This window comes from Rhinopithecus roxellana, chromosome 8 (genome assembly GCF_007565055.1).
Source record: "Rhinopithecus roxellana isolate Shanxi Qingling chromosome 8, ASM756505v1, whole genome shotgun sequence".
Taxonomy (NCBI): Eukaryota; Metazoa; Chordata; class Mammalia; order Primates; family Cercopithecidae; genus Rhinopithecus; species Rhinopithecus roxellana.
In genome coordinates, this window is record NC_044556.1 from 6,375,015 (window position 1) to 6,390,101 (window position 15,087).

The 15,087-nt window shown below is 45.0% G+C and overlaps 2 protein-coding genes across 2 annotated transcripts in view; one reads left to right on the forward strand and one right to left on the reverse strand.

Annotated features, from left to right (window-relative positions):
• Positions 1 to 1,011, forward strand: part of MUC16 (mucin 16, cell surface associated) — a 222,716-nt gene extending 221,705 nt beyond the window's left edge. The window contains exon 92 of the mRNA XM_030936547.1: positions 825 to 1,011. Coding sequence (XP_030792407.1) covers positions 825 to 923 — 99 coding nt within the window. The 3' untranslated portion in view covers positions 924 to 1,011. The remainder of the gene's footprint in view (positions 1 to 824) is intronic.
• Positions 1,012 to 6,600: 5,589 nt separating this feature from the next.
• On the reverse strand, positions 6,601 to 7,252 carry MBD3L1 (methyl-CpG binding domain protein 3 like 1). Its single transcript, XM_010388850.1, has one exon. The coding sequence runs from the start codon at positions 7,233 to 7,235 to the stop codon at positions 6,624 to 6,626; it is 612 nt and encodes a 203-aa protein (XP_010387152.1). The 5' UTR covers positions 7,236 to 7,252; the 3' UTR covers positions 6,601 to 6,623.
• Positions 7,253 to 15,087: the final 7,835 nt, after the last annotated feature.

Consider the following 15,087-nt stretch of genomic DNA (forward strand, 5'->3'; position numbering starts at 1 on the left):
TGGACGTTCCTTATGTTGATTGTGGTGATAGTTCAATAAGTTATGATCAGAACTTATTTAAAACATTCACTTTAAATCTGTGCAGTTTATTTTATGTCAGTTATGCCTCAGTTAAGCCAGACAGGTGTAGAGGAGGAAGGGAGGCAGAGAGAGGGAGAGGCTGAGATCAGGACCAAAAGCCAGAGAGAAAGAGACTGAGAATGAGATGAGAGAGAAATGATATTTAGACAGAAGATAGGAGATAGATGATTGATAGTTGATAGATGATTGGTGGATAGCTGATAGGTAGATGACAAATAGATGATTGTTGATAGATAATTGATAGATAAATTGATAGGTAACAGGTATTTGATAGCTATTGGTAAGTCGATGATAAATAGATGATTGATGGATGACAAGTGATTGATAGATGATTGATAGGTTATAAATAGCAGATGATCGACAGGTGAGAGATAAGTGATAGTTATTGATTGGTAGATAGATAATTGATTCACAGATAGATAAATATGGATAGCTAGATGATAGATAAATAAATCATTGGTAGATATGTGATATATTGATAAAGAAATTCGGGGCAAGGGGAGAGAGAAATGAAGAGGATATCAGAGGGGGAAAAATTTTTTTAAACTGAGAGTGAAACAAGGGGAGAGAAGAAAAGAAAGTGGTGAAAAGAGGAAAATAACTGAGGGAGAAATTAAATGAAACAATGAAGGGAGACAGAGGAAGCATCAGGCCTCTGGCTTTGGCCATATTCTCACCCCTGTGGCCTCCCCTCCCTGGACGGCTGACCAGTTCATTCTCACGCCTCCTCCTCACCCTCATAGGCGACCACTCGCCGGCGGAAGAAGGAAAGAGAATACAGCTTCCGGCAACAGTGCCCAGGCTACTACCAGTCACACCTAGACCTGGAGGATCTGCAATGACTGGAACTTGCCGGTGCTCGGGGTCCCTTTTCCCCAGCCAGGGTCCAAAGAAGCTTGGCTGGGGCAGAAATAAACCATATTGGTCGGACACAGTCTCTGAGCCTTCCTTGACGTGACCCCTGACTGGTTCATGTTGGACTAAGAGAATCTTCCCCCTTCATGAAGTCCCGAAGGCAACTCTCAGTTGTGTTTTGTGGTTTCACACCACGTCATCCCTTGGGAACACCAGAATTGGTGAAAATGGTTGTATCAGGCTGTTCTCGCACTGTGATAAAGAAATACCTGGCCGGGAACGGTGGCTCAGGCCTGTAATCCCAGCACTTTGGGAGGCCTAGGTGGGTGGATCACTTGAGGTCAGGAGTTCGAGACCAGCCTGGCCAACTTGGTGAAACCCTGTCTCTACTAAAAACACAATAATTAGCCAGGCGTGGTGGTGCACGCCTGTAATGCCAGCTACTTGGGAGGCTGAGACATGAGAATCACTTGAACCCAGGAAGCGGAGGTTGCAGTGAGCCAAGATCATGCCACTGCACTCCAGCCTGGGCGACAAAGCGAGACTCTGTCTCAAAAAAAGAAAAAAAAAAAAATACCTAGCCGGGCTCAGTGGCTCACGCCTGTAATCCTAACACTATGGAAGGCCAGGCAGGCAGGTCGCTGGAGCCCAGGAGTTCGAGACCAGCCTGGGAAACATGGCAAAATGCTGTCTCTCCAAAAGATTTTTAAAAATAGGCATAGTGGTGCGTGCCTATAGTCCCATCTACCCAGGAGGCAGAGGCGGCAGGATCAACTGAGCCTGGGAGGTCAAGGCTGCAGTGAACTGTGATGGTACCACTGCACTCCAGCCTGGATGACAGACACAGAGCCTGTCTCAAAAAAAAAAAAGAAAGAAAGAAAGAAAAGAAAGAAAAAAGAAATACCTGAGACTGGGTCATTTTTAAAGAAAAGAGGTTTAATTGGCCTGCAGTTCTGCAGGCTGTACAAAAAGCATGATGCCAGCCTCTGATCAGCTTCTGGGGAGGTCTCAGGAAGCTTCCAATCATGGTGAAGACCAAGGGAGGGCCAGCATGTCACGAGAGAGGGCCAGCATGTCACATGGCCAGAGCAGGAACAAGAGAGAGTTGGGGGGAGCAAAGGTGCCACACACTTAACCAGATCTCGCAAGTACAGACTCCCTGCTGCAAAGGCAGCATCAAACCATGAAGGATCTGCCTCTATGACCTAAGCACCTCCTTCCAGGCTCCACCTCCAACACTGGGGATTACAAGTCAACATCAGATTTGGTGGGAACACATATCCAAACTGCATTACCGATGACAGGAGACAGGGAAATACTGGGTAGAAGAGGGTGGTTCCCCAGCAAAGACCCCACCCTCAAGCCGGGAGACCCATGGCCCTAAATGGGAACAGGCAATTCCTGTTTTCATGCCTTTTGTCACCTTTTGGCCCACCATGCTCCCCTATCCTGTACCCGTATGAACCCCAAACCCCAGGCTCCACAAGCAGAGGAATGGCAGAACGACACAGCAGAGAGAAGAGAAGGAGTATCTGAATGCCGAGAGGAGTTCAGCTGGGGACAGTTGGAGAGCAGACCAGCCACCGGATGGCCAAACTCCAGGGGAAGATCATCTTCCCACTCCATCCCCCTTCCAGCTCCCCATCCATCCCACTGAGAGCCACCTCTCCCATTCAATAAAACCCTGGCATTCATCCTTCAAGTCTGTGTGTGACCTAATTCTTCCTGGATGCTGGACAAGGACCTGGGTACCAAGAGGGCACTGAGCTGGTTAACACTTAAGCCATCTACAGACAGCAAAGCTAAAGGAGCACAACGTAACACATACACCCCTGGACACTGCCGTGGGGCCAGAGCCCAGGGGCACTCGCCCCGGCTCCTGCACCTGCCTGCCTGTGTGTTCCCCATCCCATAAGGAGTTTCAGTGCACCCAGCAGCCAAACAGATGAGCCACACCCCTGTCTCATGTCCTGCAAGGGAGCTCAGGAATCCTCTTGTTTCAGTGATAGAGAAATTGCCATCGTGGAGGCTGGGCACGGTGGCTCGCACTTGTAATCCCAACACTTTGGGAGACCAAGGCAGGCAGATCACCTGAGGTCAGGAGTTCAAGAACAGCCTGACCAACATGATGAAACTTCATCTCTACTAAAAATACAAAAAATTAGCTGGGTGTGGTGGTGGGTGCCTGTAATCCCAGCTACACGGGAGGCTGAGGCAGGAGAAGCACTTGAACCTGAGAGGTGGAGGTTGCAGTGAGCTAAGATTGCACCACTGCACTCCAGCCTGGGTGACAGAGCAAGAATGCATTTCAAAAAAAAAGAAAAAAGAAATTGCCATGGTGGAAAATCAACATTCCACTTCAGTGTGAGGTCTCCCTCCTTTGTCACTCAGTACTTGCCCACCCTTGACTCCTATACCAGCCATCACACCCATCCTGTTCCTTCATATTTCCATACCCCCGCCCCCAAGAAACCCTGGCAGTTGCAAGTTTCTCTTCTGCTATTTCATTCTCTGAAACTTGAATGCACCAGAGTTTCCAGATTAGTGTTCCCTGGGTGGCATCTTACCCATCTCACAGGTCCTCTACGATGGAAAGTAGACCAAGAAGGCATAAACGGGTCAGAAATGGTTCTTTGGGCCAGGCACAGTGGCTCACACTTGTAATCCCAGCATGTTGGGAGACCACAGCAGGAGGATTGCTTGAGGCCAGGAATTAGAGACCAGTCTTGGCAACATAATGCGACCCCCATCTCTACTAAAAGGGAAAAATAGCTGGATGTGGTGGCACGCACCTATAGTCCCAGCTAGTAGGGAGGCCAAGGCAGGAAGATCCCTTGAGCCCAGGAGGTTGAGGCTGCAGTATGATCGCACCACTGCACTCCACGCCTGGGCAACAGAGACCCCATCTCTAAAAAAAAATAGAATGCAGTATCTATATTATGTATAGCTTCCCTAAAAATTTATTATTTTAAAATTTCATCTTTTCTGCTCTGTGCCTCCACGTGGTAATCATCTGAACCCTAGAATGTGGGGATTTTTTTGTTTTTGTTTTGTTTTGTTTTTTGAGATGGAGTCTCACTCTATTGCCCTCGGCTCACTGCAACCACCGCCTCCCAGATTCAAGCGATTCTCCTGCCTCAGCCTCCCGAGTAGCTGGGATTACAGGTGCGTGCCACCACACCCAGCTAATTTTTGTATTTTTAGTAGAGACGGGGTTTCGCCATGTTGGCCAGACTGGTCTTGAACGCCTGACCTCAGGTGATCCACCCACCTTGACCTCCCAAAGTGCTGGGATTACAGACGTGAGCCACCATGTCCAGTCTTAGAATGTGTTTTAATGTTTTGTTTGCTTGAAAAAAAAAAAATACAAATAGCCTACATCCAGCCTATATGACTTTTTTAGATTCCACATAGAAGTGAGGTTAATGCAGTATTTTCTTTCTGTGTCTGACTTAATTCACTTTTTTTTTTTTTTTTTTTTTTTTTTTTTGAGACGGAGTCTCACTCTGTCGCCCAGGCTGGAGTGCAGTGGCCGGATTTCAGCTCACTGCAAGCTCCGCCTCCCGGGTTTACGCCATTCTCCTGCCTCAGTCTCCCGAGTAGCTGAGACTACAGGCGCCCGCCACCTCGCCCGGCTAGTTTTTTTTGTATTTTTTAGTAGAGATGGGGTTTCACCGAGTTAGCCAGGATGGTCTCGATCTCCTGACCTTGTGATCCGCTCGTCTTGATGTGGCTTGAGTCACTGCACCCGGCCTCACTTAAAGTCAGTAGGCAGTAATCAAGGTCATGAAATTATTCAGTGCTTTGTCCTCATCATCACAGGACAAAGCCTACCTAATCAGAATTTATTATTATTTTTGTGAAATATCCCAGTTGATTCCAAAATAATATTTCAGGGAAGAATTTTTATATTTACGTTCTCAAATAAGCTATCTAACTCTAGGTATTTTTCTGTTCCTGATTGCCTGTTAATTTAGAGTTGCATTTAACGAAATACCAAACTTTCCCTGATTCTCTAGATCTATATGGGTTTGAAATTTGATTCAGGGAAGTTGACACAATTTGAGGGATAATAATATCAAGAGAAACTTTTCAGGCCAAGCATGGTGGCTCATGCATGTAATCCCAGCACCTTGGCAGGCTGAGGCGGGCAAATCACGCAAGGTAAGGAGTTCGAGACCAACCTGACCAACATGATGAAACCTCATCTCTACTAAAAATACAAAACTTAGCTGGGCGTGGTAGTGGCCACCCATAATCCCAGTCACTTGGGAGGCTGAGGCATGAGAATCACTCCAACCCAGGAGGCAGAGGTTGCAGTGAGCCAAGATCGTACCACTGCACTCCAGCCAGGGGGACAGAGTAAGACCCCTGTCTCAAAAAAAGAAAAGAGAGAGAGAGAGACTTTTCAGTGTTATGAAATCTAACAGTGCACCATCGTTCTGCTTATTGGGATTAAGAGTTAAAGTCTATTTGTCTACTTGGCTGATCAAGCTTATTGAATTATTCCAGTGCTTTTTATCATTATTTGCTTTTGTTTGATGGATTTACCAGTTTCTGAGATTGATGTGTTAAAAATGATAGAATACTGGCCAGGCACGGTGGCCCACACCTGTAATCCCAGCATTTTGGGAGGCTGAGGTGAGAGGATTGCTTGAGTCTAGGAGTTTGAGACCAGCCTGGGCAACAGAATGAGACCTTGTCTCTGCAAAGAATAGAAAAAAATTAGTCGGGGCTGGGCGCGGTGGCTCAAGCCTGTAATCCCAGCACTTTGGGAGGCCGAGACGGGCGGATCACGAGGTCAGGAGATCGAGACCATCCTGGCTAACATGGTGAAACCCCGTCTCTACTAAAAAATACAAAAAACTAGCCAGGCGAGGTGGCGGGCGCCTGTAGTCTCAGCTACTCAGGAGGCTGAGGCAGGAGAATGGCGTAAACCCGGGAGGCGGAGCTTGCAGTGAGCTGAGATCCTGCCACTGCACTCCAGCCTGGGTGACAGAGCGAGACTCCGTCTCAAAAAAAAAAAATTAGCCCGGTGTAATGGCATGTGCCTGTAGTCCCAGTTACTCAGGAGGCTGAGGCAAGAGGATCACCTGAGCCCAAGAGTTCAAGACTGCAGTGAGGTTTTGTTTGTTTGTTTGTTTTTTGTTTGTCTGGTTTGTTTTTTGTTTGTTTTGTTTTATGGGTTTGTTTTTTGTTTTTGAGACAGAGTGTTGCTCTGTTGCCCAGGATGGAGTGCAGTGGCATGATCTCAGCTCACTGCAACCTCTGCCTCCTGGGTTCCAGCGATTCCCCTGCCTCAGCCTCCCAAATAGTTGGGACTACAGGTGTACATCACCACACCCAGCTAAGTTTTGTATTTTTTGTAGAGACAGGGTTTCACCATGTTGGCCAGGCTGGTCTTGAACTCCTGATCTCAAGCAATCTGCCCACCCCAGCCTCCCACAGTGCTGGGATTACAGGCATGAGCCACTGAGCCCTGTTCTGAGCTTACTTACTTAGGTGCTCTTAGGTGCTCACCCAGCCTAATTTTTTTTTTTTTTTTTTTTTAAGTATTGGCATATTTTAAAGTTTCAAGAGCTTAAAGCACAAAAAAAAAAAAAAAAAAAAAAAAAAAAAAAAAAAAAAAAAAAAAAACCTCATTGTGAACACTATAAAGAGATGTTAATAAAGGATTACAGTTTATTTCATCTGCACCATCTTCCCTTTCTTTCATAGCGTTTTTCAGGACAGCCTTCTTGGTCCCTCACTTTCTCTGCCTCATTAGCGAGTCCATCCGCGATCAATGCTATTGCGAGTCTCTCTCTGACTGTCTTCACTTTCCATTCCTGTTTCCTGATATCTTCCTCGGTGACCAGAAACTGTTTGCAGAGGAGCTGCGAGATACCCACGCCCTCTCTGGGAACTATCTCCACCACATCTGAAGAGCAGGCAAGGTGGGGCATGGGGCAGGAGTGCTCCAGACCACCGGTAAGATCTCCCAGCAGAGATCCACCTGTGTAACTAGGGACAAGTTTTTGCAAAGTATTGGCAAGATCCAAAGTACTTAAAAGTTCCCCTGCACTGCTGTAAGCCTGCAGTCCTTGCAGTCTCTTCTGCCAGCAGACCTGCTGAGGCTTCTCCAAGCTCTCCTCCCATTGATGGTATCTGACCTCATTGCCAGGATGGGGTGTAATCCTCGTAACTGGCCTCTTGAATGTGTAGCTGGACATTCTCAGAGGGATTGAGGTGCTCAAGCCAGGCTTTGATTTGCATTGGTTTACACAGTCACGTTGCTTCCTCTGTGAACTCTTGCCCATCACACTTCTTTTTCTCTTACACTATTAAAATAAGTCATGAAACGGGGTGAAATTGATCAATGAAGCCTGCCTTCTCAGGACAAGGATCTCAGCTGCTTTGGACTTTCATCCTTCCTCTCTCCCTCTGGAGATAGGTCTGACCTGCTTCCTGGGATATCATCAGGGAGATCTGAGTCAAGCACAGAAAGTTCAAGGTCAAAACTCTCCTTCATCATCCTGCAAACCCCCTCCTTGTTTGAGTACTATTTTATTCTCTTTCTGCCCTTGTCACTCTTAAATGCTCAAGTCCTGATACTCCCTCTCATGACACACATGACAGTCTTTTTCTAAATCTCAAATCTTGCCTTTGTTTTGTTTTGTTTTCTTTTCGGTCCTGCTCCGACACTCGGGCTGGAGTTGCCGCGGTGCAATCACAGCTCACTGCGGCCTTTACCTCCCCAGGCTCAAGTGATCCACCTGACTGAGCCTCCCGAGTAGCTGGGATTACAGGCATGCATCACCATGCCTGGCTAATTGTGGTTTTTGTAGAGACGAGGTTTCACCACCTTGTCCAGGCTGGTCTGGAACTCCTGAACTCAATGATCCTCCCACCTCGACCTCCCAAAGTGCTGGGATTACAGGCATGGGCCACCATGTCCAGCCCAAATCCTGCCATTCTTATGCATTACTTGACTATTCATCTGGTTAACAATTGAACTCTTGGTTTGCACAGTTCCTGCAGCTTGTAAGTCAATAATGAAATTATCAACTGCTCTGCTCCTCGAGCCTTAATCCCACACCCCAGACATTTTCAGCAACCCAAACAGCCATGCTCAAAAATAAATAATTCAGGCCTGGCACAGTGGCTTACGCCTGTAATCCCAGCACTTTGGGAGGCCGAGGCAGGTGAATCGCTTGAGGTCAGGAGTTCAAGACCAGCCTGGCCAACATGGCAAAACCCCATCTCTACAAAAAATACAAAAATTAGCTGGGTGTGGTGGTGCACATCTGTAATCCCAGCTGCTCGGGAGGCTGAGGCAGGAGAATAGCTTGAACCCGGGAGCTGGAGGTTGCAGTGAGCCGAGATCTCACTACTGTACTCCAGTCTGGGCGATGGAGCGAGACTGTCTCTAAATAAATAAACAAATAAATAAATAAATAAACCAGAAAACTTATTCACTCACTATAAATTTCTGATTTCCAGGTTTTTTAATTCACATACCCATACCATAGATAGCTATTCCTGAAGAACACACCTGGAGGAACAGGTATCTATGATTTGGGCATCTGAATCACTCCAGACCTCCGTATCTTCAACTTCCTCTCTCTCCTCTGATTCCTACCACTCTTGGATTCTGCAGTCTGTGACCTCAATATTTCCCTTAGAGGCCAGGCACGGTGGCTCACGCCTGTAATCTCAGCACTTTGGGAGTCCGAGGTGGGTGGATCACTTGAGGCCAGGAGCTCAAGACCAGCCTGGCCAACATGGTGAAACCCCATCCCTACCAAAAAAAAAAAAAAAAAAATTAGCTGGGCATAATGGTGCACACCTGTAGTCCCAGCTACTCAGGGGGCTGAGGTGGAAGAATCGCTTGAACCCAGGAGGTGGAGGTTGTGGCGAGCAGAGATCACACGGCTGCACTCCAGCCTGAGCACAGAATGAGACCCTATCTTAAAAAAATTCACTTAGATTAATCCAAAATTCCTTACCACTTATTATATCCACCTTGTAAAACTTCAAGCTTGGACGGTCCCTATTATCTGTGACACCATGGCTACCACCGTCATATGACCACTGCTGGAAAAAGAATCACATGACATGACGTCTTAGTGCCAGTGTAAATACAAAATATTCTCCATCAACTGGGAAGAATCCATCATGCGTAGAAACTTTATTTTCTGTGTATTCATTGTCATGTTTACCCCTTGATTTTCCCCAAAACTTGTTGCAAAATTTTCTCCAGCTTTCTTTTTTCCTCATAGATATTTAATTTTCCTTAACTTACCTGATGGTTCCCAAAGACGTGAGTTGCCGAATCTGCAAATATCCCTGATAAGCATCGAATGTTTCCAAATTTCCTTTAATTGTATTTAAAGAGATTTCCTGCCAGGCATGGTGGTTCACGCATGTAATCCCAGCACTGTGGTAGGCTGAGGCGGGAGAGCCACTTGAACCCAGGAGTTTGAGACCAGTCAGGGCAACATAGGGAGAACCCCATCTCTACTAAAAATTAAAGAGTTAGCTGGGGGTGATGATACACATCTGAGGTCCTAGTTGAACGAGAGAGGCTGAGCCAGGAGGATAGCTTGTGCCCAGAAGGTCGAGGTTGCAGCGAGGGGCGATCAGGCCACTGCACTCTAGCCTTGGCCAAAAAGCAAGACTCTGTCTCTTAAATAAATAAATATATTTCCTTTATCCACCAAGAGTGATCTGAGCCTCATTCCTTCTTCCTTTTTGTTAATTTTATGCTTCCAATATTGCAACGTAACCCTTGTATCTTTTTTTTTTTTTTTTTTTTTTTGAGATGGAGTCCCACTCTGTAGCCCAGGCTGGAGTACAGTGGGACGATCTGGGCTCACTGCAACCTCTGCTGCCCGGGTTCAAGCAATTATCTCGCCTCAGCCTCCCAAGTAGCTGAGATTACAGGCACACACCTATATGCCCAGCTAATTTTTTAGTATTTTTAGTAGAGATGGGGTTTCGCCATGTTGGCGAGAGTGGCCTCGAACTCCTGACCTCATGATCTGCCTGCCTTAACCTCCCAAAGTGCTGGGATTACAGGCGACTCTGTATCTTTAACTTCTATTTTTCTACTGAATCCCTTCTTCGGCATTTAAACATGTTCAAGTTTCTCCTAGCTACACAGACACTCCTCTCCTAAACTTCCTGGGACCCGCTCCTTCACCACTACTCTCTATCCCTTCCCCTTAGCTATGAACCACTAAGAAAAGATCATCTATATCTATGTCTCCTGTCTCCTCACCTCCAGCTAACTCCTCAGGCCACTCCAAACTTCTGTTTTCTTTCACTGTTCTACGGCTGCTTCTGTTGCTAAGGCCACAATGACCCCTTTGTTGTTAGATTCCAAAGGAATTCTCATTATTCATCTGACATGACTCTTGAAGTGGAAAGCTTTGAAGTATGCTCGGAACAACCTGGACATGGGAATCTTACTTTACAGCTGTGAACCCTAGAAAATCTAAATACAGCCAGGCATGGTGGCTCACACCTGTAATCCCAGCACTTTTGGAGGCCGAGGCAGGCAGATCACGAGGTCAGGAGATCGAGACCATCCTGGCTAACATGGTGAAACCCCATTTCTACTAAAAATACAAAATATTAGCCATGATATTAATACCGGTGGGTGTGGTGGTGCACACCTGTAGTCCCAGCTACTTGGAAGACTGAGGCAGGAGAACGGCGTGAACCTGGGAGGTGGATTTTGCAGTGAGCCGAGATCGCGCCACTGCACTCCAGCCTGGGTGACAGTGCGAGACTCTGTCTCAAAAACAAAAAAAGAAAAGAAAAAAAATCTAAATATTGGGCAGGTACATCTGATAACATTCAACTCGCAAATTGAGATGTGCCATCAGTGGAAAGTACAAACTGGATTTCTGGAACTCATTACAAAAAAACAAAAATCATTTAAAAGAGCTCATGTGGAGTCCTAATAAGTAACCAACAACAAGGAAGGGGCCTCTGGTTGGGGAAGAACAATTGTTCTGAGGGATGGCTAACTGCCAACAACACATTGGTCTGACATCCTGTTGCAAAAGACCTCGGTCTGCACATAGTCCCAGCAACATGACCTTATCTGCACACCTTACGTGCACGTGGCCACCTCCAGCACGACCCTACAAAATTCCCTCCAACCTCTTCCTGTTTGCAAACAGCCCCTTCTCTTCTGTGCTGCCTGTTGCATCCTTGCAACCTACCTTCATACCTTCTCTAATAAATCTTTCTTTACCTACGACTGTCTTGGGAAATTATTTTACCGCCCACAACGCCAGCCCCAGCCAGTCACAACTACAACGTCTCAATAATTTTTTTACATTGATTGCATGCACAAATGAGAATTATGTTGGCTACCATGGGTTAAAAGAGACTTTTAGAATTCATTGTGTGTGGCATGCCATCTATGGCTGAGATGCTATATTGGTGCTTACCTAGGAGTTATCACCGGACAGCCTGTGTTCTGTGCATGCTTGGTTGTTGGCACAGTTGCACAGCCTTCAAAATATTTAATATCTCTTGTTATTGGCTGTCTTTTAAATTATCCCAGTGGGTGTGAAGTGATATTTTATGGAAGTTTTGATATTAACTTCCCTAATGATTAAAGGGGCTGAGCATCTTTTCATGTACATATTTGCCATTTGTATATCTTCTTTGTAGAAATGACTATTCAAGGGGGCCGGGCATGGTGGCTCAAGCCTGTAATCCCAGCACTTTGGGAGGCCGAGACAGGCGATCACGAGGTCAGGAGATTGAGACCATCCTGGCTAATAAGGTGAAACCCTGTCTCTACTAAAAAATACAAAAAACTAGTCGGGCGAGGTGGTGGGCGCCTGTAGTCCCAGCTACTCGGGAGGCTGAGGCAGGAGAATGGCATAAACCCGGGAGGCGGAGCTTGCAGTGAGCTGAGATCCGGCCACTGCACTCCAGCCTGGGCGACAGAGCGAGATTCCGTCTCAAAAAAAAATAAGAGATGACTATTCAAACTCTTTGTTCATTTTTCAGGCTGGGTGCAGGGGCTCACACCTGTAATCCCAGCACTTTGGGAGACCAAAGCAGGCAGATCACTTGAGGTCAGGAGTTCAAGACCAGCCTGGCCAATGTGGCAAAACCCTGTCCTGTCTCTGCTAAAAATACAAAAATTAGCCAGGCGTGGTGGCGAGCGCCTGTGGTCCCAGCTACTTGGAAGGCTGAGATGGGAGAATCGCTTGAATCCAGGAGGCAGAGCTTGCAGTGAGCCAAAATGGTGCCACCGCACTCTAGCCTGGGTGACAGAGGGAGACTCCATCTCAACAAAAAAAAACTCTTTGTCCACTTTTAATTGGGTATCTTTATACTGCTGAGTTGCAAGGCTTTGTATATTTTGAATACAAGTCACATTTGAATACAAGTCACACAAGTCACAATCAGATAAATCATTTGTAAATGTTTTCACCCAGTGCATGGTTGTCTTTTTTCTTGATTGTGTCCTTTGAAGCATCAATGTTTTTTAATGTTAAATCCAATTTATCTATTTTTTCTTTTGTCACCTGTTTTTGATGTCATATCTAAGAAACAATTGCCTAAACCAAGATCATAAAGTTTGACGCCTATGTTTTCTTCCAAAAAGTTTATAGTTTTAGCTGTTACCTGTAGCTCTATGATCTATTTTGAGCTCACTTTTGTACACGGTATGAAGTAGAGATCCAATTTCTTTTTTTTTCTTTCTTTTTTTTTTTCTTTTAGACAGTCTCACTCTGTTCCCAGGCTGGAGTGCAGTGGCACAATCTCGGCTCGCTGCAATCTCCACCTTCTGGGTTCAAACGATTCTGCTACCTCAGCCTCCCGAGCAGCTGGGACTACAGGTGCCCGCCACCACACCCAGCTAATTTTTGTATTTTTAGTAGACGGGGTTTCACCATGTTGGCCAGGATGGTCTCGATCTCTTGACCTCATGATCTGCCCACCTCGGCCTCCCAAAGTGCTGGGGTTACAAGCGTGAGCCACCGCACCCAGGCCAATTTCACTCTTTTGCATATTGGCATCTAGTTGTCCCAGTGCAATTTTTGAAGAGAACATTCTTTCCACAGTGAACTTTCCTAGTATATTGAATTTCGAACTTGTTCATTTTTGCTTAAACTTCCTTCAGCTATCTGAGAATGATTAGGGATATTTTTGGGAAGTAGTGATCTAACTTTTTTTCTGAAAGGATGGGTGTGTGAAACAATATCATTCATTGAAATTATTTCTTCCTGGCTGATTTTAAATGTTGCCACTCTCTTATATAAAATTTCTGTAAATAGTCCATGTCAATTTCTGGACAGTCTCCGCTTTTTCAGAATAAACCTTTATTCTAGAATTTAAAAAAAAAAATACTTTGCTACATTTTATTCTGATTTTATATTCTATTTCTTTCTTACTAGACTCCTGGGTTTTAGTTTCTTTTTCACATCCCATGTTAAATTAAAAGCATGAATCATTTGAATACATCACTTTGGGATTACTAGCATATCAAGCTACAGATCTCCTCTCAGAGACATCTATGTGTCATGTACAAATTTTTTCCTTATTCTAACACAAAGACAGAACAAGAGACACTGAAGCCTATTTGAGGGTGGAGAGTGGGAGGAGGGCAAGGATCGAAAAACTACCTATCAGGTACTAAGCTTATTACCTGGATGATTAAATAATCTGATACCAAACCTCCATGACAGGCAGTATACCTATATAACAAACCTGTACATGTAACCCTGACCCTAAAATTTTTTTTGTAAAAAGTCTCCCAAAAGAAATGTGGGAAAAAAATTGCCTTATTCTAAACAGTCTTTAGTGGAAGTTAGTGTTCCTCTTTGATGCAAGAGTAATTTGTAAAAGATCTTACTTTTATGTGTAAATGGTTTGATGTCTTTAAATTATGTCAGGTACTCCTAGGTATATTTTCAAATAATATTATTTGATTTTTTTATTGTTGTTTCTTTGGTTTAGTTTAAGAAGGACTCCAATGTGGCCAAATACAGGACATCTAATATGGTGTGGCTGTGTCCCCACCCAAATCTCATCTTGAATTGTAGCTCCCACAATTCCCACATGTCATGGGAGGGACCCAGCGGAAGGTAACTGAATCATGGGAACAGGTCTTTCCCGTGCTGTTCCCGTGATAGCGAATAAGTCTCACGAGATATGATGGTTTTATAAAGGGGAGTTTCCCTGCACAGGCTCTCTCTTGTCTGCCACCATATAAGACCGTGCCTTTCGCCTTCCACCATGATTGTGAGGCCTCCCTAATCACATGGAACTGTGAGGTCCCCAGACACATGTGTGAGCCACATGGTGAAACACCATCTCTACTAGAAATATCAAAAAGATAAAAAATAAATTAGCCGGCGGGGAGGCACGTGCCTGTAATCCCAGCTACTCTGGCGGCTGAGGCATAAGAATCGGTTGAACCCAGGAGGCAGAGGCTGCAGTGAGCCGAAATGGTGCCACTGCACTCCAACCTGGGCAACAGAGTAAGACTCTGTCACAAAACTAAAAAATTAAATGAAAGAAAAAACACCATGGAAAACATTATTGTGACCACTGGCAATTCCGAGTATGGATTATGTTATTAGATAACAGCCCATGAAGTGTTCAATTCCCTGATTTTGCTAATTACTGTAGTTCTGAAAGAAAGGGTCCTTGTTATTAAGAAATACACCCTGATTTGGTGGTAAATGGGCACAATGTCTGTCACAAAAAATTGTAGTGTATGTAAAGAGAGACAGTGTTCATGATAAAGCAAATAGGGTAAAATGTTAACTTTTGGTGACACAGGCACAAAATACAGAGATATAAAGGAGTTCTTCGTAACATTCTTGCAGCTTTTCTGTAAATTTGGAATCTTATCAAAATAATTTTAAAACAAAACAGAAAAACAAAAAAGAGCTATGTACCATGTCTAAAAACAACCCTAATAAGAATGCCTAACATTTCACTAGAATAAAATTATAATGGCTTAAGAAAAGAACTACGTCAACAAAAAGCTATGCCACTTTCAAAGATGGAAAGAATTAAATGTTAATTCTCCCTCAATTTAATCTAAATTGAAAAATTCACACAGTTCCAATCAGCAGCTGCTTATCTTCCTGGACAACCATTCATGGCACACCTAACTTTCTGAAA

Bases quoted from the DNA above. Each gene is read 5' to 3' on its own strand.
- MBD3L1 (XM_010388850.1), bottom strand. From the start codon at position 7,235: ATGGGCAAGAGTTCACAGAGGAAGCAACGTGACTGTGTAAACCAATGC.